Consider the following 26,508-nt stretch of genomic DNA (forward strand, 5'->3'; position numbering starts at 1 on the left):
AAATTCCTTTTCTGCACTCCTAAATCTAACAAATTGTTCTGAACCCACATTTGTTGGCTTTTATTTACTAGCGCTCAGAATTGAAGCCCTCCCATATCACACCCTGAACTTTCAAATTTGTTCATATACTTTTTAAATGGTGTTACCTGGTTCATTAGGTGATGAATACAGGTGTACCACCCTTGTGTGTGCGCAGAGGACCTAGTGTCAGGTCTCCCTGAAGGGAAAGCTGGCCATGACAGCTAGCTTGGCTGGCTAGTGAACTTTCATCTACTTGTCTGGGGCAACCCTGATGGGCACTGTACGTGGGTGAGTAGATGTTCCCGATTCAAACAGGTTCCCTCTCAGGCTTTCACAGCAGGCTCTTACCCAGCTGAGCCATCTTCCTAACGTCGGTTTCTTAGATTTGAGTTACAGAAACCGTAACTCGAAATGATTGCGTCTTAATTTGCAGAAGGCAGCCGAATTCGGTTGAAGTGCACGTGGAAATTCCCTATGGAGTACTGGGTAGCCCCTGGGCGGAAGCTAGCCGGAAGCACGCCACACAGGCGGTCGGAAGTGGGTGGGGTGGCATAGACTAGTGCCTGACTGCGGTACTGACCGGGTCTCCAGCCTCCCCTCGGAGTGAAGGTTTGTCAGCACTACCACCCCGGCGGAAGTGTGGCGGGCACCATCAGTCTCTCCCCGTCACTTCCGGTAGGGAGTGGAGCCCGGTTGCGCCAGTGCGGAAGGCACTTCTGGCGTCCGCGGGAGCTTTAAGCTGAATGCCCTCGGGCCGAGGCCTCCGCCTCTAGAAAGAGCGGGAGCTGGGGTCTGGACGCGTCTGTTGTGGGAGTTCACAGCCTGCTACTGCAGTCCAAGAAGCCTACTATGTTCCCGAGCACTCTGCACATGTTCTAGAACAAAACCAACAGAAAGAATTACTCTTGACTTAGGTGTGGGAGCTGGTGTTTTGGTGGCTTTTTTAAAAAAAACTGTATAATGGTATTAAAAGGTGGTGTAAAGGAGGGGTGCTTTTCGAGGAAGAGTTTAAAATATTTACCAATGATGAAACATGTTCTTAGCTTGGATTTTCATGGTCTTTTACACTTCCACAGACAAATGCATTTACAGTGTTTTCAAGCATATACCGCTTCTGATTCTAGAAATGTAAATTTCTATATCGCCCCTAGTAAGGCTATAGGTCAGGGCATATTTTTTTTTTTTTTTTTTTTTTTTTTTTTTTTGTTTAATGTGTGTGGGTGTATGATGGAGGGGAGAACACTGGAGGTCACAAGACAACTCCTGGAGTCTGTTCCCTCACCTTTAGGTGGGGGATTGAACTCAGGTGATCAGAACTGGGTAGCAAGAACTTTACTTACTGGGCCATCTTGCTAGTCCCTCATACACTGCTTTCAGTTACACCAGTTGTGTAAGTTATTTGGGGTAAAAACTAGATTAGACCTATGAAAGGGTATTTAACAAAAATTTAAGAACTGTGATTATAATTAATTTTCTTGGGCCCCTAATTTTACAGACTGCAATGTGAACCGATTTTGAATATTGTTTTCCAAACTCCTTTCAAACTGTCAGCTTTTTGGGGGGAGGTGAGGGGGACAGCTTCTGAACTAAAAGTGAGCAAATATTGGGAAGCAAAGCATTAAAGAAATCAGCCTCCAAAAACTGGTCCAGCATTGTGGTACACATCCCAGCACTCTAGAGGCAGGCAGATTGCTGTGAGTTCAAGACCAGACAGGGCTACATAGTGATACCTGTCTCAAAAAAATAAAAAGAGGGGCTGGAGAGATGGCTCAGTGGTTAAGAACACTGGTTGTTCTTACAGAAGACCTGGGTTTGAATACCAGCACCCACATGGCAGCTAACAACTGTCCGTAACTCCAGTTCCAGGAGATCCGACAGCCTCTTCTGTCCTCCACAGGCATTGCACATAAAAAAAATAAAAAGCTGGAGAGATGGCTCAATAGTTAAGAGTACCTGGGTTCAGTTCCTAGCACCCACATGGCAGCTAACAACTCTACATAACTCCAGTTCCAGGAGATCTGATGCCCTCTTCTGGCCTCCATAGGCATTGCATAACATGGGTACACTTACATATATGCAGGCAAAACATACATGTTAAAAATAAAAATTAAAAACCAAAACCTGTAGTCAGGCTGGTTAAATGGCTTGTTGGGTTAATGCACTTACCCCCATGCCTGACAACCTGAGTTGGATTCTCTGGGACCCACTTGGTGGAAAGAGAGAACTCCCTCAAGTTGTCCTCAGACCCCTCCAGTGCACACCATGCCACGTTTGCACTCCTCAAACAAAACACAAGGTAATTTAAAAACTGGTCAACAAGCCTGTAGGGGATAGAGTAAGAAAAATAGGAGTTGGGGGTATATCTTTGGTAAAGTGCTTGCCTACACAGGGTCATGAGTTCAGTCCCCAGCACTGCATTCTTTAAAGACAAATTATTAATCTAACAGTGGATTAGCAGTTTAGTTTTTCAAATGTACTAAGCATTTAACTTAACTTGCTGTAAGACACTGTTAGCCTTCTCTCTCCCAGTCATGAAGGGTCACAAGCATTGGTGGAATGACACTCAAGTGTACTACTGTAACCTTACAATAGTGAAGATCACACCCCAAGATTATGTGACACTCGAAGTGTGACATGGTTCACGCAGGTGCAACTAGAACACCTCTGCAGCAATGACATTTAAAAACCAGGGCCCTTCCTCCCCACCTGGCAAACTTGAGAGTTTCCCACTTGAGTTAGCTTGATCTCACTCCATATGTTGGTTCATTTAAGTTCCTGCAAACTGTCCCTCTGATTCTTTTGATAGAGAGCTTAAGAACCCGAGGGTCTGTAATTTGTGCAGTACTGAGGCTTGAAGGCAGTGGGGCCTCATGCATGCTGGGCAAGCACTTATCACTGAGCTGTACTCCCAGCCTCTTTAGAAAGCAGAGTGTCTCAAGAGCCTACAGTTTACCAGAGCATGGTTATTTAATGAACAGAGCCTTAGAATAGTCTAATGATGTAGAATGCATAAAAAATAACTAAACAGACGTTACAGAAGTCAGCCAACCAAGGGTCTTCCTTTATTTTTATTTTCTCCTTTTGGTCTTGAGATGGTCTCATGTAGCCCAGGCTGATCTTTGACTCTATATAGTCAAGGTGTGTATCAATATGCCTTGCTACGAAGAGCCTTTCTTAACTCAAAAATAGAGAAAGGCAGTCAAGCATGGTGATGCACACCATTCTGGGAAGCCGAGGCAAGAGAGTTGCAAGTTCATGGTCAGCCTGAGCTACAGAGCATGATCTTCACACACACACACACACAAACTTTCACAGCAGAGGAGACAAGAAGTAGGTTGGCCCTTAGCAGTTGCCCCAGAGTTGTCTGAAAGGTGAGAATCCTTGTTCTGAATGACAGCAATACCGTTCTCTAAAAGATGTTTTGGAAATTCATTAGGGAAATTTTTACTTACCCCACTAGAGGGAAAGTCAGCGATGATATCTTTGCAGTGGATGGATTGGTCCTGTACCACAGAAATAAGCCTAGACTCTAAATCCACTTACAAATCCCAAGTCATCAGGTGCTAATATGGGTTTTCTGAGGATAAGAACTGCAGCTCTGTAGGATTCACCTAATGGTTAAGAGGCTCTATATTTAATATACATAAAAGTTTCAAAATTTACCAAAAGAAGTTTATACCTCCAACTTGCAATCTGATGTCTGAAGGTTCTTTGGGTCCACACTAAAGAGGAGGGAAATGGGAAGGGAACAGGCTTTGGGGGACTGGGTACTTTTTCCTTATTAAGGAATGTTCTCAACTGTCAGAAGTCCAGGTTGAGTTGATAGTGCCTAGGACTGGAGGGGACTAGACCCAACTCTGAATTTTCTGGTTATAATCTTTTAACTTCATTTGTAAACCTAGACTTGTAGCCACAGTCCTTCCCCTTCTATTTCTGACATAAAGTCAACTATGAAGGAGGCTTTTACAGAAGATAATTTTGACTTCCCTGAGGTCAAGCCCTCCACATATTTTCTGATGCACAGGCCTCAGTGGAGATGGGTATGAAGAGGGAAGGAGACTGAGATGGGATTATCTCCTGTTTAAATAGACTAGGGTGCAAGGGCAGTTAAAATTAGCTCATATCCTGAGAGACCCAATCCCAAAAGTGATGAGAGGTCCCTATCTGATGGGTTTTCAGGGTCTCTGCTCTACCAAGGCCTAGTGGGTAGAAAACATAAGCCATTCTAGGTCCTTACTCTGCCTTTTCCCATGCTCTACCCGGGAATGTGGCGGAACTTTCTGGATGCACACTTAGGATTCTAATGTAAAAACTTGAGAGTAGAGGAGTCATAAGCAATGCCATTGAGGGGTGTGTCCAAGCCCAGTGTTAGCATTAGATGGCCTTCAGTCCACTAGTGTCAGGGTGCCCAGGAATGTCACCCAATGCCAGTACCAAAGGGCAGAGAGACTTATGTGCATCACTGGAAACACCTGAGTGAACAGTAGCCCCGGAGAAGGAAGCTGAATAAGAGCAATGGCAGGTACCTTCTACTTAGACCAGCCGTGCAGCACAAGCCAGAGAACTCAACTGCAGGGATGGTAGAGACCTACAATGAATTTAACCCTGACCCCCTGCAACCCTGCATGATGATGTTTCATCCCTGAGTCACCTGTCTCAGAACTATGGATAATGAAGCCAAGGAACACATGGGGCTCTTGGGTCCGAATGAATGTACACTGTTTATTAAGAACACCTGTGGATGGTGGGAAGGCAGGATGCCCTGTACCGCATCGTGGCCACCGCTGACTGGGAGCCGGGCCCAGAGAGCACAGGCAGAGCTGGGGGTTGATTCCCCATGACTCACTGACCGTCTCAGAGGGTGGGAGGAACAAGAGGAGGGCAAGCCCAAGTGCCTGGGTCCACGTTGCAGCTGGGGACAGAACTGCCTTTGCCTTTCAAAAACAGAGGCTGAGGAGAGAGTGGGACTGTGAGAAAAAAATAGAAACTCTTAAGATTTAAAAAGAACATAGGCCTCCTGTACAGGAAAACAGCACCTGCTCTCCAGGGCCCGAGACTGGGAGCAGGGGCCTTAGGCAAGCACACCAGAAGCCTCCAGGAAAGATCAGTGGTTCGGCTGAGACAGTCAGCTGCACATAATTGGCCAGTCACCGGCACCGAACAAGACTCTATCCATCTGTGCTCAGGCAAGGCAGGAAAGCACCTGGCCCTTTGGGAATATACAAATAGTTACCAGATTCTCTCTGCTTGTTACAACACAGTTAAGAAAGCTTACAGCAGATTATTTACAAACAGTATCCTGGGATATGGTGAAGGCAGAGGTGGGCTGGCTTGGAGGTGGGGTCTGTGGGGGCAGAGGGACCACAGCAGCCCAGAGGGTCCCAGATTGGGCCCCCTCCCCAGGCTCCAGGCTCTGCAAGGCACTAGACTCTGCTACTGAGAAAGATGTTTAATTCTTCTTGTGGAGGAATTTCATTTTGTTGCCTGTGGGCCAAAGAAGGCAAGGGTGAGAAGGTTTCAGTGACATACACCTCTTCCAGCCCCCCCCCTCTCTCCTTGACTCCCTCCCTCTCCTAAAGAAAGGATTCAGAAGATTGGACTGTCCGCTCTAATAGGGTAGGGGAAATACTAATTAGGACACCAGTATCTAGCACTGTGTGCCTTTGGGCAAACCACTTCATCTCCGGTTCAGTTTCCTTTTAAACAGACATGCTATAGTCCTGAGATCACTCTAGCTGAGCTCCTTAAAAGAGCGGGGCTTTGCAGGAAGGGTACTCTGGCACTGAGGCTTCTGTCAACCTGGACAAAGCTCACTGTCCCTCAGGGTCCACATGTGAAGGTGAGGAAGGAGTGCACCAAAATAGAGCTGACTTAAGGGAGAACCTGGTTTCTTTTTGTGAATTTTTTTTTTTTGCTAAATGCCTTTAGAGCAGTAACTGGGCACCTCCTCTTCTTCACAGGATCTCTCCTTGCTCTGTCTACAGCCCGTACATCAATATTTGCTGGCATAAACTTTAGAGTATTTTAGGGGACAGCTCTCCAAGGCTGTCCCTCCTCACTGAACAGCTCTCTCACCCATAACAAGAAACTTACCCAGGCCACGGAGAAACTTGTTCATTCCACTTTGTTCCGTGTCTGGGAGCTCCTCTAAATACTGCTCCACTCGCTGCTCAAAGAGGCCTGGGTAAGAGGAAAACAGGAACAAGAGGACATGAAGACTATATGACAGGGACCACTGGGTGCCGATGGCAAACAGGAGGCACCTAATGGCTGCTCTCCCCGTCTACGGGAACATCTTAGCAGCACCCCGACTGGCTTGTTAAAACAATGAGCAACATCTTGCAGGTGTTCATTCAGAGCGAGAAGACTTGACCTCCACAGCCTGCCTCCCAGCGCCCACGCCTGAGCTGCACTATTGTGGAGACTGTTCTCAAACGCAGAGGGGCCTCTACATGGACCTCTGGCTTCTTTTAGACCACTCTACCATGTTGTTCCAAAAAGGTGTGTTAAGCTAAATGGGCAATACGGCTGAGCAGAAGAAATATGAACTGTGAGGTTAGTTACAAAGCTCGTGGTGAGGTAAAGGAAACCTAGAGGGAGTTGGTAAAATAATCAGAGCCAGGATAACCATCAGCCTTAAGTGCAGCTTCACAACCCAGGACAGCTTGTCCACTCCACCTCAAGGGAATTCCCAACTTCAAATTTTTTAAATTTTTTTATTATTTTATGTATATGCATGTATTGCCTGCATGTAGGTAAGGGCACCCGTGTCATGCAATGCCGGCAGAGGACAGAAGAGGCTATTGGATCCCCTGGAACTGGAGTTACGGACAGGTGTTAGCTGCCATGTGGGTGCTGGGATTCGAACCTGGGTCTTCTGCAAGAAAAGCCAGTGTTCTTAACTGCTGAGCCATCTCTCCAGCCCCACAGTTTATTAATTTTTAATGATGTGTATGTGTGTGTCTGTGTGTGAGTTTGTGCATGTGAGTGCAGTGCCCACAGAGGCCAGAAAAGATCATTGGATTCCCCAGGAGCTGGAATTGTAAGTATGTGCCACTGATGTAGATGCTAGGAACCCAACTTGGGTCCCTTGCAAGAGCAGTATGGCTCCTAACTGCTGAGCCAGCTCCCATTGGTTTCTTATGTAATTGAAGATGACCTTGAACTTCTTGTCCTGGTTAGTTTCATTTGTCAACTTGACATACCTGGGAAGAGGGAACCGCAACTGAGGAATGTCCTACATCAGATTGGCGTGTTGGCCTGTCTGTGGGGCATTTTCTTGATCACTGTTTGATATAGGAGGGCCCAGCCCACTGTGGGTGATGCCACCCCTGGACAAGTGGTCCTGGATTATATAAGAAAGCAAGCCAAGCACAAATTGGAGGAGCAAGCCAGTAAGCAGCATTGCTTGGTGGTCTATACTTTGGTTCCTGCCATGACTTCCCTCAAAGACAGACTGTGCCTTGGGAGTACAAGATGATGAAATAAACCCTTTCCCTCTTTCCTTCTCAGGTTGGGTTTTTGAGACAGGGTCTCCCTGTAGCACAGCTGGCCCAGAATTCGCTGTATAGACCAGGCTAGCCTCAATTTCAGAGCTCCTCCTGCCTTTTCCTCCCAAGTGCTGGGATTAAATACATGTACCACCATGCCCGGCCCAAGTTGGTTTTAGTCAAAAATGTAACACAGCAATAGAAAGTAACTAGTATACTCCTGATCTTCCTGCCTCTACCTCCCAAGTACTAGGATTATAATAAGTATGGCCATCACACACAACTGACATGCCTTGTGAAGGTATTTACTGGGACAAAAGAGAACAGAGATCCAACCCAGTTGTGGTATTAATCCTAGAACTTGGGAGCCTGCAGCAGGAAGACTGCCTGGAGTTCACAGCCAACCAGGCTACATAAGATCCTATCTCAAAACAAAAGAGAAACAAAATAGGAGTTAAGGTCTGGCCCTTACTGAACCCCAGAGCTTCCATCACAGAGCCTAATTATTCAGCACTGCTGGTGGCAGAAAGGTCAAGAAGAAGGCCCATAGCCCCCCACCTGAACTTCCTGTGGCCTTACCCTTTGCCCGACACTTTCTCAGCTCCCTGTCTTGGATGAAGCCAGCAAACATCTGAGACTCCATAAAAACCTCAAGGAAACGGCGGATGCTTTTGGAGGCCACAGACTTGCGGAAGGCTTCTCTCTGAAAGGCCCTTTCCCCCTTCTCACTGTGGGTCAGAAAGAGGGAATAGTGCCCCACAGTCTCCACAAAGAACCGAATAAACACTTCCGACACCAGTCCGTTGAGGGTATTACATTCTAGAAGGGAAAAGAAAATCTCTGAGGCAAGATCCTGCAAGACCATCTCTGATTTCCTGCTGGTATAGTCTCTTCCCAACAAAACCAGCCAGCAAACTCACTGTTCTTTTTTTAAAAGATTTTTTATTGATTTACTTTTATTTTATGTATCTAAGTGTTTGTCTACATGTATGTACCATATATGTGTACCCTCCACAGAAACCAGAAGAGGGCATTGGATCCCCTGGAACTGGAATTACAGACAGTTGTTAGCTGCCATGTGGATGCTGGGAACTGAACCCAGGTCCTCTGTAAGAGTAGCCAATGCTCTTATCTACTGAACCATCTCTCCAGCCCCTACACTTACAGTTCTTGAAACAGTGTTCACAGGCTGTTAACTAGTCCATGAGCTCCTGGAGGTCAAAGGCTGCTATAAACACAAAAGTTGGTACATACTTCCTAGAAATTGGGAGATCAAAGCACCACCTTTCCCACCTCCCTCACAAGTGAGGAAAAGTCATTCCATCTCCTGCAACAGCCTTATGCAAGGCCTGAAAAGGAAGGCTGATGAGTTTCCTGTCAGCAAGAAGAGTCTGTGGTTGCCATGTCTTTGGGTGTTTCTTCCCAAACCTCCTGGGGTAGAAAAAGCACTAGACCTGACTAGAAGGAGATCAAGTTCCTACACCTACAGCCTCATCAACCAGAAAGGGTCTGACACACAGGTACAGGGCCTGAGCCTGAGAAGCCCAGATCCAAAGCATAAGGAGTCTGCCCTCACCATCGTCGGAGTCACTGTCAGAGTCCTGGGAGATCAACTCATTCTTCCTCTCTAGAGCCTGCTCCAGAGCTGCTTGTAACTTCCTAGGTAACAGCGTGTCCTCATCATCCATCTGCAGAAGGCAATGACAGGGAAGATGAACACAGCTGACACTGCCGAGCACTGACCGCGTGCTGAGCCTTGTTCAAAGCACAGGGATGTGCTCTCAGGCATGCCTAGTGGCAATGGTACTATTTACCATCCTCATTTATAATGAAGGACTGAAGCACAGAAAGGGGAGAAACATGCCCAAAGTTACACAGTTTAAGAAAATAGTTCGGTGACAATTACTGCACGCTGAGGCCTGTACCAGGCAGGGATTCCTACCCCAGCTCCCTGATTCCTCTACTTTCAGCTCCAGATGGGAAGTACAGTGAGCCTGAAGCAGGGTGACTGGCCCAGCCTGTACCTCAGATATGAGCCTGGACTGTGGTTCCTGTCTCTACGTTCTGGCACGGTGTCCTGTCTTGGTGCCTTGCACCTGGGGAGTTCTCAGCTCTGTCAGTGGTGTGTAGTAGACTGCCCATTCCCAGAGGAGACATGGTGGGTGATGCCATGACTAATAAAGGCTTTTGGTAGCTGACAATAACTGTAAACTTTTATATTACAAAGCATGTTCCAGTGGTGTTTGTAATCCCCAGAACATCTCCAAACAAGTGTTATCGCCATGCCCACATTGCAGATGGAAGCAGTGGCTTAGAGAAAGTTTAAGACACATAGCTCAAAAAGACCACATAACTCAAAGGAGACAGAGCCCAGAGGTAAGTCTTTGGGCTTCTATGTTCTGTTCTTTGCACTCATACACTGCCACCTAGAAAAGTGTAGTGATATGTGCCTATAATCCCAGTACTCAAGAAGGAAAATACCACAAGTTCCAGGCCAGCAGGGCTATACAGTGAGACCCTATATCCAAGGGAGGAAAAAAAAAAAAAAAAAAAAAAAACTTAGATCCTTCTGAGGTTAAGAGTTCAAAGATCAGCTTCTTCCCATTCCTGTCTATTCTGTGAGTTTGAAATCCACAGCTCTAAAAGCAGGCTGTGAAGACTGAGTGAGTGCTATGCTGGTGCTGGGTACTTGGAAGCCTGAGTCTACAATGCTCATTCTAGAGTCAATCAGGTTCAGCAACGTGCTGCCCTTACCTGTCGGATGAATCGGTCGGATCCCAGATTCACCATCAGTGCCTGAGAAGGAGTCAGAGGTGGTGGATCAGGGAATGAGTCCTACAGTGCCCTCCCCCAAGCTTCCAGGCCTCCCAGATTCTTAGGGACAGCCAGGGCTAGTACTCCCAGGAGAAAAGATGGCAGGTATGTGGAGAAGGCCAGAGGCCTCCGGTAAGATCCAGCAGCCTTTCTCCCTTCCTCCCCTGCCCTCCTGGGGTATCTCTTCCTTCCCTCCTCACCGCTTCCCACCCCAGCTGGTTCTTCATGTGGCCTACCTCTTCCACAGGTAGCTCCTTCAGTTTGGGTAGGGAGCTGGAGAGCAGACCAACCAGGAAAGGAGTGGGACAGCATACAATGTCAATCATGGAGGCCGGGAGGACAGGAATGAAGGTGTGCTGCCAGGAGAAGGGGTAGAGCAAGGCCACCACCGCATGAGAGCAGCTGGACAGGGTACTGATGGACAACAGAGAGACAGGGCACCTGAGCCCAGGCCTGCACCTAAGCCCAGGCCCAGCACCCTCAGGGAAGGATAGTTAGAACCTTACAGGGGCTCAGGGCATCCTCTGATGTTGAACCTTCCAAGTGCAATAGAAATTAACGAGGCTGAACACACAGACCTAGGTCAGACCCTGCAGAGTGGTAAGGCCTCTGCTTCTCCATTGTAAAGCCTCAAGGACACTTGCACTACACTTTTTTGGGGTCTTTACCAAGAAACAGCCATGAAGGTAGGTTAGCAACATACAAAGGCCTCTGTGTGTGTGTGTGTGTGTGTGTGTGTGTGTGTGTGTGTGTGTCTGGCTGTGTGTGTGGCTCTCTCTCACACAAACACATGCATGCACATGCACCCACATATACACAAACAGACCTGAGCTAGTTGGAGTACCAACTCCAGCTCGAGGGACTGGAAGGTCCTGCTGGCGTCCTTCAGTTCTACTTTTACAGCTGTGGCCTCTGGTACTCTCAGTGTAGTTATAAGTGGAAGAGCCAGGACAGGACTCTGGCTTTCTAGTCCTTTCTCCTTGACTGGCAACACTGGTCTAACTGAGGAGGGAGTGCACAGAAATCAGGCAAAGCGGCCTACACCATCCTTAGAAGGCTGAAGGAGCCACTCATTTTCCTCTCTGGTCTCACTAGGGTCACCCCTTTCTTGACCTGGAGGGGGCTCCAGACCTATGAGCCCAAGGACTCAAGGACTTGGCTACCCAAGTCCAATGACCAAAGGGAGACAAGGACGACAATCCCAGGGGTGCCATCCTAAAGTTCCCAGGCAGAATTAAGTACACATGCTTGCAGAGGCCTGGTGCAGGGTGCCGGTAAACAGAGGAGGCACAGCTTCCTTGAAGGGCCACCATTCATCAAGAGAAGAGCCAAAGGACCTCTACGAAAACAGATGCTGAGCAGGAAAGATGGCTCAGAGGCTAAGCGCACTTGTGGGTTAAGGTATCCACATGAAGGCTCACAACCATCTGTAATTCCATTTCCAAGGAATCTGATGCCTTTTTTTTTTTTTTTTTTTTTTTTTTTTTTTTGCATTCATGTGGGTTATGCATATACATGCAGGTAAAACACTCATACACATAAAATTAAAAAAATAAAAAAAATAAAAAACCCAGCCAGGTGTGGTAGCACACACCTTTAATCCCAGCACTCGGGAGGCAGAGGCAGGTGGATCCCTGTGAGTTCAAGGCCAGCCTGGTCTACATAGTGAGTTCCAGGACAGCTGGGGCTACAGGGAGACCCTGTCTCAAAAAGACAAAAAAAAAAAACCTAGGTGCTGTGGCAAGGGCCTTATGAACAGCTACTTGGGGGGCTTAGGAAAGAGGGTCGCTTGAGCCCAGAAGTTCAAAAATGATCTGAACCCCTTTTTTAAAAAAATATTATTATTATTATTTTTTAGTGTATGCGTGTATTGCCTTCATGTAGGTAAGTGCACCCGTGTTGTGCAATGCCTGTGGAAGACAGAAGAGGCTGTCGGATCCCCTGGAACTAGAGTTACAGATACCATGTGGGTGCTGGGATTTGAACCCAGGTCTTCTGCAAGAACATTCAGTGTTCTTAGAGTTGAGCCATTTCTCCAGCCCCTGAACCCCCCTTTTTTTTAAAAAAAAAAAAAAAAAAAAAAAAAAAAAGCTCCCTTAGGAACCATATTATGAATGAGGGCACAAAGGGCCTAGGGCCCAGGTCATTTCAAAGCTCACTTCCCTTTGGCATCAATGGGCCTCACTATCGTCTAGAAAAGCCCTGGGCTCAACTGGGTATGGTGGCTCTGATTGTCATAGAAACATTTGGGAGGCTGAGGAAAGATTGCTGAGTTCCAGGCCAGCCCTGGGCCACATAGCATGGCAAGTTTGAGGCCATTCCGAGCTATGTTGTAAGGTCTGTGTGTACCCCACCACCACCACCAGGAGTGCGTGGGGTACTCCAGCAGGGACTCCCATACCTTTACACTTAATGCCCTAATGGAGAGAGAACCTGGGACTATCTAAAGAAAAACAAATCCCCACCCCTTTTCTCAAAGGACTGTGGACAGTCACAGATACTTGTCAGCCAGGGCCTTGTATGGCTGACTTGGCACCCAATAGGCACCTAAATACTACTGGGCCTAGAAACAAGGACACAGGTATCCAGCTCTGACAACCCCTCCTCTGAGGACAGCAAGAAAGTCATCTAGGAAAGATCTGGAAAGGAGTGTCTCAGGTCAAGGGACACACAGATCTCCACAGTCCCCTCAATGCACTGGTGTGTGTGGGGCGTGGAGGGGGTCAGAGGGAGGGCCAATCGATACAGAGCACCCCCATGACAAAGACAAAAGACTTCTGGAAAACCTAAACAGGGTATAAGCTGCATGAGCTGACTAGACCCACCGCAGTTCTGGTCCATGTTCCTTGGCAGAGGCACCCACCCTCCCGTCTCCAGGTCTCCTGTCAGAGATAGGTCTGTGGAGAGGACCTCTTTCCTAAGACTGAAGACTGGTATAACTTGAATGCCAAGCAGGCCAAGAACAGGACCCTGGGGTATTTTCCTCCTGGAATGGTCCTGGAATGTGCTCAGAGGCAGCTGCAACTACAGGAAACAATGCTTGTATTCAGTAGCTCCTGCTGTGGTGAAAGAAGAGGCTCAGCTGGGGGGGTGGGGTGACACCTTCCAGAAAAGAAAACTCAGGGTCCAGGCCGTTAGGGATTACTACAATCTTGCCAGGCCAGCAATCCAGCTAGTTCCAGCTGCCAGACTGGGCCCCTTCACAAAGGCGGGGCAGACCTTGAAATACCTAGACTGTGGGACACAGAAGCCTCAAGGCTGAGACAGGAACATGGGAGAGGCAGTCTTCATTTCTAAACTCTGGTCATCTCTGGAAATGCAGGCAGCTTAGCCAGGGATGGTGGCACACACTTATAACATCAACATTCAGGAATGAAGCCAGAGGACTGCAAGTTCAAGGCTGTCCTGGGTTACCTAGTGAGAGCCTCTTTCAAAACCACCACCACCAAAACAAATGTTAGCTTAAGTTTTTCTTTCTCCTTCCTCTGGGTTGAGGGTGGGCCTGGGTTCCTGCCCCACTGCCATATGACAGCAACTCAGAGACCATTTCTCCTCTCTCAATCACTTCCTCATGCAAATACCCCAGGGATCTGGTACTTACGGGAGGACAAACCAGCAAGACACTATACTGCCCTCCTCTTAGCACCTGACAAGGCAAGGCACACAGCACACAGCTTAATAGCTGGCGGACAGAACAAATCCCATGCTAAAGGAACCACCGCTTGTGGCTTCTTGGTAGAGTATATGACAACAGGAAAAGATGACAAGGAGGCACAATCATGCCATCCTTTCCCTGCCTGACCCACCCCTACAGATTCTAGAAAAAAAACCACCTCAGCTGCTTAGAACTCCCACTTGAGATGCCTCACTGTAGATGACTATCCTTCCTGCTACCCATCCTCATGGTCACAACCAGATGTCTGCTTCTAAAATCCTAACAGCCCATCTGCCGGAACAAGTCTTATGACCCATCCAGCTCTTATCTTAGACTTCCTAAACTAGCTGTTTCAAGCTCCTCACCCTTCAGTGTCCAGGCATCTTCTTTCCCCTGGTTTGACTAGACTATAACCACCGGCTTGCTCGCACTCTCAATGTCTCACTTTGCCCTTCTCCACAGCTCGCTGGCACCGATCCCTGGAGCACTCAACCCATCACTTCTCCAGCCCCTCCCCCCCCCAGCCAGCCCCTACAGCTCAGCAGCTCAGCAGTCTTCACATGGCAGCCCTGTCTGGAGTCCATCATCCTTGAAAAATCCAGCATTCCACACAGGCAGCTTGGCTCTTCTTCCTCAGGCTGTGTCCTTTACTAGGTCTCAATCCTACCATCCATCCATATTCTCACAGGTCTGCTAACCTTTTAAAATTTGACCTTTGATATCACACACACACACACACACACACACACACACACACACACACACGAGGGGGGAGGTACAATGTGGATCAAGTTCCTCATCTTTGGAGTTATACAGGAAGTAGGGGGCACACACACACGTACGTGGCATACATCAGGACTCATAAATACTTGCTGAATTGATTAGTGGGTATACTGTCCCCCCTGTCTCCCTCCTTGCCCACGGGGTCCTACCTGAGCTTATCTGCCACAAAAATGACTCTGCGCTCCAGCAGCAATGAGGCAAAGATTCGGATAAGCTGGCGCACACTGAGGCAAGTGAAAAGGCACTCAAAGTCCACATGCTCCAACCGGGAGTCCATGGGCCGCCGCAGCTCTAACACCTGTGGGAAAGTAAAGGCAGTGGCAGAGGTGGGCTAAGTGAGAGCCCAGGGCCCCACACAGCATCTGCAGGCTGCTTTCCCTTCCCACCCCCTTCCCTAGAGTCCAGCTCTGCTTCCATAGCACAGGAACCCAGCCTGTGGGCAGGAAAGCTAAGTGTGAAAGTGGGGAGCTGTGACGGACAGAGCTGAGGCTCCAGACACAGGATCTGAGGAAAGGAGGGAGAGCTGACTGTTCCTATGGGGAGGAGAACAAGGGAGCCACACGGTCTCACCGGCACAGGCCTCCTGCCTTCCTGTCTATTTCCCTGGCACACTGACTGGCCCCCACCATTAACCACTGTTCTCCAGGCCAGAGGAAGAATGCTGTCTCTACACCCCAGGAATCTGGCCTCAGCCATCTCTGGGTAGACAACATTCCTGTCCATGCTACCCTGTCCCCTTCCTTCCCTGCTAGAAAGACTTTCCACCCAAAGGCTATGTTTGTCCTGCCACCCTGGCCCTTATCTCTATCACTCTGAGTCCTGTGCCAGGAATGAGGAAAGAGCAAGAGGTCTGACTATTCCAAAAATCTTGTAAGGAAGCAGGACTATCTGTGTCAGGCCAGGCCTAGCTATGCCCCCTTCATGGGCTAGCCCAAGGTCTGCGCTATAGCTCCAAAGGCCACTTCTCTGGGGACAAGACATGGGGGGGAGGGCAGTAAGTGACCCCAGCAGTGACAGCAGGAAGAATTCTTGACACTCAGGCTGTGCCAAAACAGCTGTCAGTGGGGCCTGGCTAGTCTCACCCTTGGCCCCTCAGCATCTACGGGGGGAGCAGGGATGTGCAGGCAGGCCTCGTGAGAACCAGGGGTGAAAAACGAACTATCACAGCCCTGTGGTGTCCAAGCCAACTCTTCTCAAAGGGGCATGTCCCCGCATCATCTCAGGTGTTCTTGCTGAGATCTGCTCTGGCCACCTACAGGGTCTTATTTCTCACCTCTTGACTTGGGTTACTTCCTGTCCTCTGGACCCTGTTTGCGTTTGCCAGTGAAGGAATTCTTAGCTCTGAGTTCATCCCTCTGGGCTCCAAAAAACAGCAAAATGGAAATAAGGGGCTGCCGGGGGCTGTGTACACTGTCTCTCATGACAGATGGTGAACCTCAGGAAGACCCAGTGGTGCCCCAAGTGCTCTGTGAGTGTGGGCTGAAGGCATGCTACCCCACAATTATGCCAGGACCCCTTGCACCCTACCCAGTCCCTGTCCCCACCCTAAAAAAAGACAAAGCTCCACAATCCTCCCTCTGGAGAGCCCGGCATGTGGTCCCAGCATTCCCTGCTCTCCAGCCCCTGTCTCTGCCTCTAGGGGATCCCTCACCCAGGCTACTCACATGCTCTAAGGCTCTGAGCCTAGCAGGGCAGCTTGAGGCTGGCATTAGGAAAGAGGAAGATGTTACCAGCTGCGTGCCACTAGCCAGCACAGCTGCTGTTTCTCAAGTCAGTCCTCTGACTCTGCAGCATCTAACTGGTTTCTTCTTCCCTCCTCTGACTCCGAGATGCCCTTTGTTTCTTTTTGAAGAAACAAAGCCATCATGGCACAATGACACCTCTAGTTCATGTGGCAATCACTGCCTGTGCCTTCTAAGTAAGAGTTTGTCCTCCCTCTCTCTCCTACATCCTTAACTTCTTTCTCTGGGGCGAGTCCCACCAGCATGCAAGCAGCCACCTTTGACAGCAATCCTCACCCCTACACTGGCTCCATGTTTCCTTTGGCCTCCTGTTCCCTTCAAAGCCATGTCCTTTGAAGAGTTTCTAGGCAAGCTGTCTTGTCCCTTCACTTCTCCACTCACCTCAGCCAGGCCCCTGGGTCCCTGGGCCCCTTCTGAAGTCCACTTTTGTCAATGCACCTCTCCACCCCGGGAGCACCTGACCTGACCCATCACTTCCTACTCCTCGGAACTCCTTTCTTTGGTTTCTCAGCCATCACATCTCCTCACTTCCCTTCCTGTGTCTTCCAACTTGAGGGTTGGGACTCCTCTACTTGGGGCTCCCCAGTACCAGGCTTTCACTTCTTCCCCATCTATACCCTTTGCTACTGTCTTCTCAGAGAGATCTCAAAGTACAAAATAGAACTCTTCTTCCTCATCCTTCAGAAGTTCCCATCTCAGAATATGTCTCCATCACCCACCCTGTTCCACAGGCCAGAACACTGGGAGCTGGCCTTAAGGATCTGTCTCATCACTTCCAAGCAAACACTGAGTCTAATCCATTTCTTTTCATCTTTCCCACTACACCTTGACCCAGGCTCTGTCCTCTGCAATCATATCCTAGCTGTCCCCTGGTTTTCCTTCCAGCCCACTCTTGGCACAACAGAGTGGCCTCTTAAAAAATATGTCAGAATGAATCTCAACCCTCTTATAGACATAAACCCCAAACCCTTAGCCAGGCCAGGCAGGAACTCTGTGACCGTGTCCTGGCCTTCCACCTACCCCTGCTCACCACTGTTCTGGTCCTCTTGACCTTGTTTCAGTTCCTTGATCAGCACCTGCTCTTTCCCAGCTCCTGTCATGTCCCTGTTGTTCGCAACTAACTGCAATAGTCTTCCTCCATCCCTGGCCTTCTCCATCAGTCTCCCTCCTCCCACTCTATTCAGCTGCCTCCTATGCAACGCTTTCTCAGGGAAGCCTTTCCTGGCCCCCTACCCAAAGTTAAGCCTATCCATTCTCATAGGATCCTGTGCTTTCACTACACATACCACATTTAGGGGTTATCTATTTATACACAGACGTATTCAACACCAAGGAGGGCAGAGCTGTGCCCCTCTTTACCTTCATGACTCTGTTCCCCCTACCAGGTCTGCACAATCCCATTGTGAGAGAGCTCATAATCGATATTTAATAAATGGACAGGTGTACAGTTTAGACCAACAGGTCAGGGAAGGTCCCTAGCAGGAGAAAGCTGGGCAGCACTTAACAGCCCCAGGGTTCACCTTTCTAACCTACTGATTAGGGGTACAGACATGGCGAACAAGGAGCGGGCTCTACTCTGTACCTCACAGAGACTGCAACTCTGGCTGGCCAGGCCGTACCCTAGGCCCAGCCCAGGTCCAGAGATGAGAGCAGCAGCAATCCCTACCTCATTGCCAGCTCCGGGCAGGAAGGTCTTCACTTTGATGGTCTTCCCTGGGGCTGGAAAGGGTGACTCCATGAGACTTCTCATAAAGGGGTAGACCAGTGCGGCTGAGATCCCACGTCGACGCTCCACTTCATCTAGGACCTGTGCCCCCCACCAGCAGCCCAAAGAGAAAGGGTGTTGGAGCTGCCCGTCCCACCTCTTAAGCAGAGAATAGGGCAGCCTGGCATCTGACCAGGCTGGGCCAGAAGCCTGGAGACTAGAGGGTGCCCTGCCAGGATCTCTGCCCCCTTCCCGTTTGTTTTGGCCCTGTGACTGCTCTGCTCCCTTACTGGCCTTGCTTCAGTACCCAAAAGGGGGACTACTGGGCAGAGGAAACAGCAAGTGAGAGTCAGCTCCCTGGGCACTCCTGGCCCCTCCAAGGACTGTGGCTCTGCCCATGGCAGACTGCTATAGCAACAGTTACTGTCAGCATAGGAGCTCGGGAAATGCCAGCTGGGGTGAGGCAGGGAGCCAGGCTGGGAATAAAGGAGTCCGGAGAGCTTGCTTGTACTCTGTACACCTTTTCTCACACTCTCCCTCACACAGGTTGGTTTTCTCATCTAGGCTGGCAGCAGATACTCCTGACAGCTGTCACTGGGGGATGGGGAGGAAGCCAGAGCCTCTCACCTTAGAAAACAAGCCGAAGCAGCCCAGGCGGCTGATGACACAGTACACCTCTGGCAACCGAGGCCCTTTCCCACTTGGCTGGACCACGACGAGGAGGAAGAAGAAGAAAGAGGGAGAGACAGTGGATGCATGAATACCACATCTGGCTTCTTCTGCTTGGGACTTAAATCAGGACTAAGTACTGTCTCCCCCTAAGTAAGGACAACTCCAGATTCTGAACTGAAACAGGTCCCCTCAGAAAGGCTGCCCTTCCCAAGGGGGCAGGCCTTGGTTTTCTCACCCAAGATGCTAGGTTCCAGCCATGTACTGCAAGTGCTCCATCCTTCCTCCCAGGACAACACAAGGGTTGGCAAAGGATATAGCAGTATGGTAGAGGCTACAGGGCAGTTTGTAGTGTAGCTTTATATCCCTCAGGCTGGGACCCCACAGGACATGATGATAAGACTTATATGGACAGACACTCTTAGGAGCAAGACATGTTATGGGAGAAATGCTGCAAAACACCCCTTTTCTCTAGTGCTTTTCTCCCTTTGATTCATAACCAAGGAAGGCAAAATGAAAACAGAAAAGTCAGGAGAACTACTGTTCACTAAATATTAACCATATCAGAGTCCTAGGCTTGGTACTATATATAGAAAACATTCATGAGTACGGTATTCTTAACCCCATTTTACAGAGGAGGCAAATGAATTTAAAAAGATGAAGCTGGGCTAGAAAGGTGGCTCAGAGGTTAAAAACACATGCTCTTCTTGCTGAGGACCCAGGTTCAGGTCCTAGCACCTACATGGTCTGTAACTCCAGTTCCAGGAGATCCAACACCCTCTTTTGGCCTCTGTGGGCACTGCATACATGGAGGCCAAACTCATACAATAAAATAAAAATAAACATTTAAAAAAGATTAAGTCATTGCCTACAGTCACATAAATAGAAGGGTGGAGCCAGGAGTGTGTTGCTGGCCTTTGTTCTTGCAGTCTTACCTCCAAAGCATGTTGTTTTCTGATAGGAAGGAAGGGAAAGGAACACAGAGACACAGGATAGAGGTATGCTATGAAGTTAAAGAGAACAAGGAAAAAAAGGATTTAAAAGCTGGTAGTTGGAGAAAGAGACCTACAGCGAGCACCCTAGGGCTAGAGCCCCACAGGCTGGGGTGAATCCACAGGTGTCTATTCTCCAGCAAGGAGCTGGCAGGACCTGTGGCTGCCTCTGGGCTCAGAGTGCCTGGCAAAGCCCAGTGGGGAGGGAGCAGAGCAGCAGGTGCTGGCCCCTCACACAGGCTGCTAAGCAAATGCAGATGGGGCTATTTCAGTCTCCAAACCTGCTGGCCACACGTCACAGATCTAAAGAGAAGGCAGAATCTGTTTTTGTCCATATTAGGCCTGAAACTTACTCCTCTTTTTCCCTCCCCCCACTCCCCGCCTCCCCTAAAGCCCCAAGTGATTAAATCAAGTATGTGGGATTTGGGTTAAAATCATTGTGTCCAATCTGCAGGAATGCCGAGCTAGTGCCAGCCCCCTTGGCAGGGACCCAGCCCAGGCCCTCTCAGAACGGGCCAGGACAAATACACTCTTCCCTGGGGGCAGCAGGCCCACTGCGAAGGAGCAGCTCTGCTTCATCCATGTGCTGGCAAAGACAGCCTTTGGAACGCTCCTCCCTGAGTCCAAGGGACCTAGGCATATGCTGGCCTCTGCCTGGCTCCATAGCCTGGCATCTGGACCACTCCCACTTCCCTCAGCTCCAGCATACTAGACACTGAATGTCCAAATACCCCTTCTCCCTAGACCATCCTCTGGGGGAAAATTCAAGAGTAACAGACCTGTGATAAAGGACTTGGAGTCAATTCTGGCTCAGTCCTCAATGCTGGGTGACCTTGGACAAGTCATTCCACCTTGGAGTTTCAATTTTTAAATCTTTAGGTCAGGGGTAGTAATACCCCATGCTACTGTGAGGATTAAAAACAACAACAACAGCAACAACAACAACAACAACAAAAAAAAAACTAGCCCTTGGGAGGCAGAGGCAGGTGGATCTCTGAGAGATTAAGACCACCCCAGTTCATACCATGACTTCCAGGCAGGCTATGACTAGAGAGACCCTGTCAAATAAACAAAACAGCAACAATAAAAAAATCTCTAAACACAAGACAGACTTAAAGTATCCACCCTGGAACATGACAGATCCTAAGCAAAAGTTTATTGCCACTGTGCACCCCTTCAATGCTAAAAGTTGGTGCTCTCTACCAGGTAAAGTATTTTAAGAACAGAATCTGTGCCGAACTCTATATACTTTTAGTATATGGTTTGATCCTCAATAGGTGTATGATACATGCTTAGAGATGGATGGATGAATGGATGGATGGATGAATTACCCAGAACCCTTCTTTTAGGGCTCTTGTAATATAAAACTCCTGCCTAAGATATCCCTCATCTATCCTTAGACTGGTATCTGACAAGGCCTTTTCCTATCAAGGTCTGGAAACCACAGAACATTGTCAACAACCCAATGAATGGCCTTCAAAAAGCATAAAAGAGAAACCAGGCCCTGGGCCCTGGGCTCTGTCCTCTCTCTGGGTCTCTGTGGCTCTACCTCAGTCTCTTTCCTAAGACTGAAGGAAACAGAGATTTTTTGAAAAAAGGAAGGAAGGAAGGGAGGAAGGGAGGGAGGGAGGGAGGGAGAGTACTCAGGAGGCAGTGGCAGGCAGATCTCTGTGAGTTCAAAGCCAGCCAGGACTACATAGTGAGAACTTGTCTCAAAAAAAGAAAGAAAGAGGGGGCTAGAGAGATGGCTCAGCTGTTAAGAGCACTGACTGCTCTTGCAGAGGACCTGAGGTCGATTCCCAGCACCCACATGGCGGCTACAAACCATCCTTAACTCTAGTTCCAGGGGAATCCAACACCCTCTTCTGACCTCCGCGACATTGCACAACACAAGTGTACCCACATACATGCAGGCAATACACGCACACACATAAAATAAAAACAATAAAATAAAATATATTAAAAAAAAACAATCAGTGTCTTCCCCCCTAAGTTCAAAGTATCTCTCCAAGAAGTCCAAAGAAGGTGCCTCTCTGTCCCTGCTCAGACTGCAGCACTACCAGAGCAGGGACAGGGCTCTTCCCATATCCAACTGGCTCCTCATAGCAGGCTGTGCTGGTGTAGACTGAAGAAGGCTGTGCTCCACCTATTCTGATGCACGAACACAAACTATGGAGTGACATGATCACAATCAGAGGTCCACAATCTGAGCCCACAATCCAAGGAAAAAGAGTAAAAAGCAAAGTCCAAAGCTAAAAAGATATGGCATCCCAGTAGAAGGTGCTTCACTCCTCCCCTTACTGGGATCCCTTACTGGGATCTAGAATCTTAGATCCCAGGGTCCAACCAGACAAGCTACCCTGAATCCTGCTTTCTTAGGGGTCCCTTGCCTGTGCAAGTATGCGTGCTGGGGACAGGCTCAGCAGACCACAGGATTTCACATAAGCTAAGTTGTAGAAGGGTACACAGACACATACAAATGCCCTGGCCCTTCCCCTGCCCACCAGGGGAAGAACAGCTTTACTCACTAGTAAGCGCCTACAGTAGCCGAAACGCCTGCTGCCATCTTCCCCAGTCAGCATGAAAGAAAAGGTCTCACTGGAACAGGAAAAAGGAGGAGGTTTGGCATCAGGTTAGTTATGTGAAGACTCAGGACACAGCTCCCAAGAATGTCATATCAGGAGTGGGATGAAGGGTTAGGTTACTGAGTGGGCTTAGACTAGGGCAGGCCCCACTCATTCTCCACTGCTACAAGGGGAAAATGAGACTACATCCCCTCCCTCCCTCCACCTAGGCCAGGCCAGGCCTCACCTGCTATATTCTGACACAGGGAGCCAGTCCTTGGCATCAGGAAAACAAAACTGGGGAATGGCTTTGAGCCTTTCCTCTGCCTCCCGCATCTGCTTGGTAGGTCGGTCCAGCTGCAGGAAGACGAACATAGGGAGAGGTAAGCAAGAGATGACAAGGACTCTGGGGTAAGAGTGGGGTAGCATCTCCTCCTGTGTGCTGTGGCTACAAACAGAGAGGACAAGATTCCTGACCCTGCACCTTCTGGTCAGGAGCGTGAGATAACCGGGGGCGGGGGAGGGGGGTCCCAAAGGAGACAAGCAGAGAGATGCAAAAGACAGAAGTGTGCAGGAGAGGGGCTGCACCCAGGCATCTGAAGAGAGAGATGCTACTTAGGTTGACTGAACAAGTGAGAAGGCACCAGCGGCCTTGCGCAGAACAGGAGAAAGAATGCTACATACAGGCAGAGGCAAGGGCTGAGAGACCCAAAGATCAGATCGCAAGAAAGGAGGCCAAGCTGACAGAGGAGGGCGATGGCATCAGGAAGCGGGTGGGAGAGAGCTGAGAGAAGCTGACAGTACTTATGGGGTTTCTTAGATGATAAGATACTTTAAAATTGACTGGAGTGACAACTGTGCAGCTCTGCGAATGCATGGAAGAACACTGAATTATACACCTGAATGGGTGAATTATCTTATCATTAAAGAGTCTGAGCAGGAGTTCTGGGGACACTTTCCTGGAAGCCCATAGCCCTGGGGAATTAACTAAGAAGTAGGCAGTGCTCCCAGTCCCCATCCTCTAAATAAGCGCTGCCTCGGAACACCGAAGCCCTGACTTGCCACCCAGCTTTGAGGAGGCTCAGGGCTATGGAGGCCATAGGGCAACTAAGAAGGAAGCCAGCTCTCTTTTTCCCAGATGGGCCAGCAAGCAGAAAGGAGCAGGGTAGGAAGGGATGCTCACCTTGGGGAACTGGTAGGAGACTTCAGGGAGGTAGGTGTTCCGGGATGGCTTCTTCTTGAGGGACACAACCACAAAGTACTCAAAGAGCTCCCGTTCTTGCCATTCAAGCAGCTCCAGCTCTAGTGTCCGGTAGCTGGGAGCACGCTTCAGCATCGACTGGATATGGACCAGGCGCTGTGTGTGGGCTGGGGGCAGGTCTCACATGAGAAGACAAGCAGCTGGCCCCTCAAAGACTTCCCATCAGCCCCACCCACCAGACTCAAAGCGTCTTTGTGGACCACCTCTAGCTCTGTCTCTCTAAGGTAAGTGGTAGGGAGTGGTGTATACACCTTATATAAAGACTGCTCTAACACAAGGAGCTAGTGTCCTGGTCTTTATGGAGCCTCTGGAGGCTGAACTGAGGCTAACAGGACTGCCTAGGCCCAGGAGGCCCTAGGACATGGCACTAGCAGCCACCTGTAGTGTCTGTTGGCACATAAGGTATGAACCAGGATGTTTGTTAGGAAGTACAAACATCCACAATGGCTTTCTCCTTGGACCCCCTCATTGGAGTCCTTATAGTTGGGCCTTCTGCCCTTGTACCTAAATCCAAAGTTCATCTGTCAGCCTGGGGAGCAGTGGAGGGAGGAAGCTCCCACATACTTTATCCAAGGAAGGTCTAGGCAGGGTTTCCCAGTAGAGAAAGCACAGATATTTGCCTCAGGTCTCTGGAATATGAAGGTCTAGAAACCATTTCAGGGAGGTAGACATTTCCCTTCTAGACATGGGAGACAGGACGCCTTAGGGCTTCCAGAAAACCAATTTCCTCAATCTGTGGCACAGAGGTATTTATAATCTGAACCCATCTCGGGTCCTCCAGATTTACAACATTTACCAAGCAAATCTAGTTCCCAGTTCCCTTGGGAAGCGATAGGCAAAGTCAACAGCCTCAGATTTGGCAAAGGGAGACCACTGCAGGGCCAAGCTCTAAGGAACTTCCTGCAGCCTCCTGTGCTGGTGGTCTAGTAGCCTGCCTGCCTGTTGCCTTTTTCCTACACCCCAGGTCAGTCTTGGGTCCCTAGGCCCATGCATGCAGAAGAAGGAATGGCTGACTCGCTGAAACCAGGGCTGGGAAGGGGTGCAGTGCTCACCTTTGAACCTGTCGTCAGAGTCACTCTCGCTCTCGCTGTTCTCATCTGGAAAAGTGACAGCAGGCCGAATACTTGCTGAGCCCCTGGCTTACAGCAAATATTTTTCCATGCCCCCCTCACATCTTTTCTTTTTTTAATTTTTTACATTTATTTTTCAAGGAGAGGGGACATGCCACAGTACATGTGTGGAGGTCAGAGAACAATTTGCAGGGGTCCATTCCCTCCCATCATGTTGTTTCCAGGGATCAAACCCAGATCATCAGATTTGCCAGAAAGTAAGTGCCTTTACCTCCTGAGTTATCTTGCCAGTCACCCTCCTAACTTTTCTCACAAGGGATGGGCCTGAACCTAACCTGGGATACTCTGGGCCAATGAGAAGGTGTCTGAGGCAGGGGCTTAGGACCAGGGTTCCTCAGAACTCAGATCTCAGGTGCCTGTCTATATGATCTATATGCAAATCCCTACCCAGGGCTGATCTAGGGAAGGCTGAGGGCCTGCATTGGAGGCTGAGCCAACAGAGAGGCCTAGAGGTCTGGAATACAAGGGCCCTGCCTTAGGCAGGCCAAGATTTGAAATGGAAAACAGACCATAGTGCTCAGCAAGTTTGGTCTTTCCTTTTACTAGAAGCAGATTCCCAGGCCCACCTCCCTACTCAGGGCCTCACAGCCCAAAGCCTGAAGGAACGCAGCCCAGGGCTCACTTCCCTCTTGGCCTCTCCCTTTATTCTCTAGAAGAGCTCTATTCTCCTAGAAGGTAGAAAGACTTCACAACCGGCCCATGTGAGGTAAACTGGAGTCAGTTTACACATCTCTCTGCTCCTGATGTCCATGGGCCCCAGAGGTGAAGGAAGCAGCTTAGGCATCAAAGCCTACCTCTCAGCGATGCCATCTCAAGGCTGGACATGGACAGCTTTTTTAACCTCTTCTTTCCTCTCTTGGCATTGTAGATGGAGTTGATTCTTTGGACAAGCTGGATGAGAAAAGCAGAGAGGGTGAGGTAACCCTAACATGAGAGGCCCCTACTTCCCCTATGAAGGATGGAGAGTCCATCCTTTCCCTTACAGGTGTATAAGCTTTCTCCACTGGTCCAGCTGGGTCCAGCACTGGTCTTCCTACTGAAATGACCCTAAGTAGAGGCTTATTAGCCATGCCTGGTAGCTCTCCATCTACCTTATCCCCTAGGAGTAGGCCTGTATCCCAAGACAAGGACACTAAACTTAGCTCCCTAGAGGAAGGAACTGTGATCAAACTAGACAGGATAGGAGCTCCTGGGTCCCAAGAGTCACTGAGCCAACGACAAAGAGCTTCTCAGATGCAAAAACAGGAACACAGTTTCTAGCCTTTCCCCTCTGGACCATAACCTGTAGCCCTGACAGGAAGAAGCTAAATTCCCAATATACTCAAGCATTGTTTTCAGGCTAAAAATACCATTTAGCTAAATCCTGCTGCTCTAGGCTGGGGACTTGGGCCTCATGGCCATGTGTGCAAATCACTACTAAAAGCTCTTCCATTTCAAGACATATACAAAAAGCCAGTCTGAATCTTCAGGTTCCTCAAAGCCTAGAAATGTTGATGTGTATACAAGATGCCCAAATTCACCCATCACATTCAATAAGGGCAGGTCTCAGCTAGTCCTTCCCCAACTCCTAACATCTGGTTACCTAAAAGCAATTAGTGCGCTCTTATTGATAAGGCAATGGACTGAGGGGAAAAGGGGACACAATCTAGTCAAAGGAAACTAAGGAAGCAGCCCAGATTAGG

At 49.1% G+C, this 26,508-nt stretch overlaps 1 protein-coding gene across 4 annotated transcripts in view; it reads right to left on the minus strand.

Annotated features, from left to right (window-relative positions):
* Window positions 1-4,719: 4,719 nt before the first annotated feature.
* St5 (suppression of tumorigenicity 5) overlaps window positions 4,720-26,508 on the minus strand; it is a 183,158-nt gene continuing 161,369 nt past the window's right edge. For 3 of the 4 annotated variants that reach the window (XM_029556283.1, XM_017803303.2, XM_029556284.1), the window contains 14 exons: window positions 25,621-25,717; window positions 24,749-24,793; window positions 23,619-23,803; window positions 22,683-22,792; window positions 22,400-22,469; window positions 18,838-18,915; window positions 18,172-18,312; window positions 14,913-15,061; window positions 10,562-10,739; window positions 10,266-10,307; window positions 9,088-9,199; window positions 8,091-8,330; window positions 6,115-6,201; window positions 4,969-5,505 (listed from right to left, as the gene is read on the minus strand). In XM_029556283.1, coding sequence (XP_029412143.1) covers window positions 5,471-5,505; window positions 6,115-6,201; window positions 8,091-8,330; window positions 9,088-9,199; window positions 10,266-10,307; window positions 10,562-10,739; window positions 14,913-15,061; window positions 18,172-18,312; window positions 18,838-18,915; window positions 22,400-22,469; window positions 22,683-22,792; window positions 23,619-23,803; window positions 24,749-24,793; window positions 25,621-25,717 — 1,569 coding nt within the window. In that variant the 3' untranslated portion in view covers window positions 4,969-5,470. Of the gene's footprint in view, window positions 5,506-6,114; window positions 6,202-8,090; window positions 8,331-9,087; window positions 9,200-10,265; window positions 10,308-10,561; window positions 10,740-14,912; window positions 15,062-18,171; window positions 18,313-18,837; window positions 18,916-22,399; window positions 22,470-22,682; window positions 22,793-23,618; window positions 23,804-24,748; window positions 24,794-25,620; window positions 25,718-26,508 lie in introns of all 4 variants that reach the window. The other variant, XM_008853439.3, reaches the window with a different exon arrangement.

Source organism: Nannospalax galili, unplaced genomic scaffold (genome assembly GCF_000622305.1).
Source record: "Nannospalax galili isolate Female #2095 unplaced genomic scaffold, S.galili_v1.0 scaffold44, whole genome shotgun sequence".
Lineage (NCBI taxonomy): Eukaryota > Metazoa > Chordata > Mammalia > Rodentia > Spalacidae > Nannospalax > Nannospalax galili.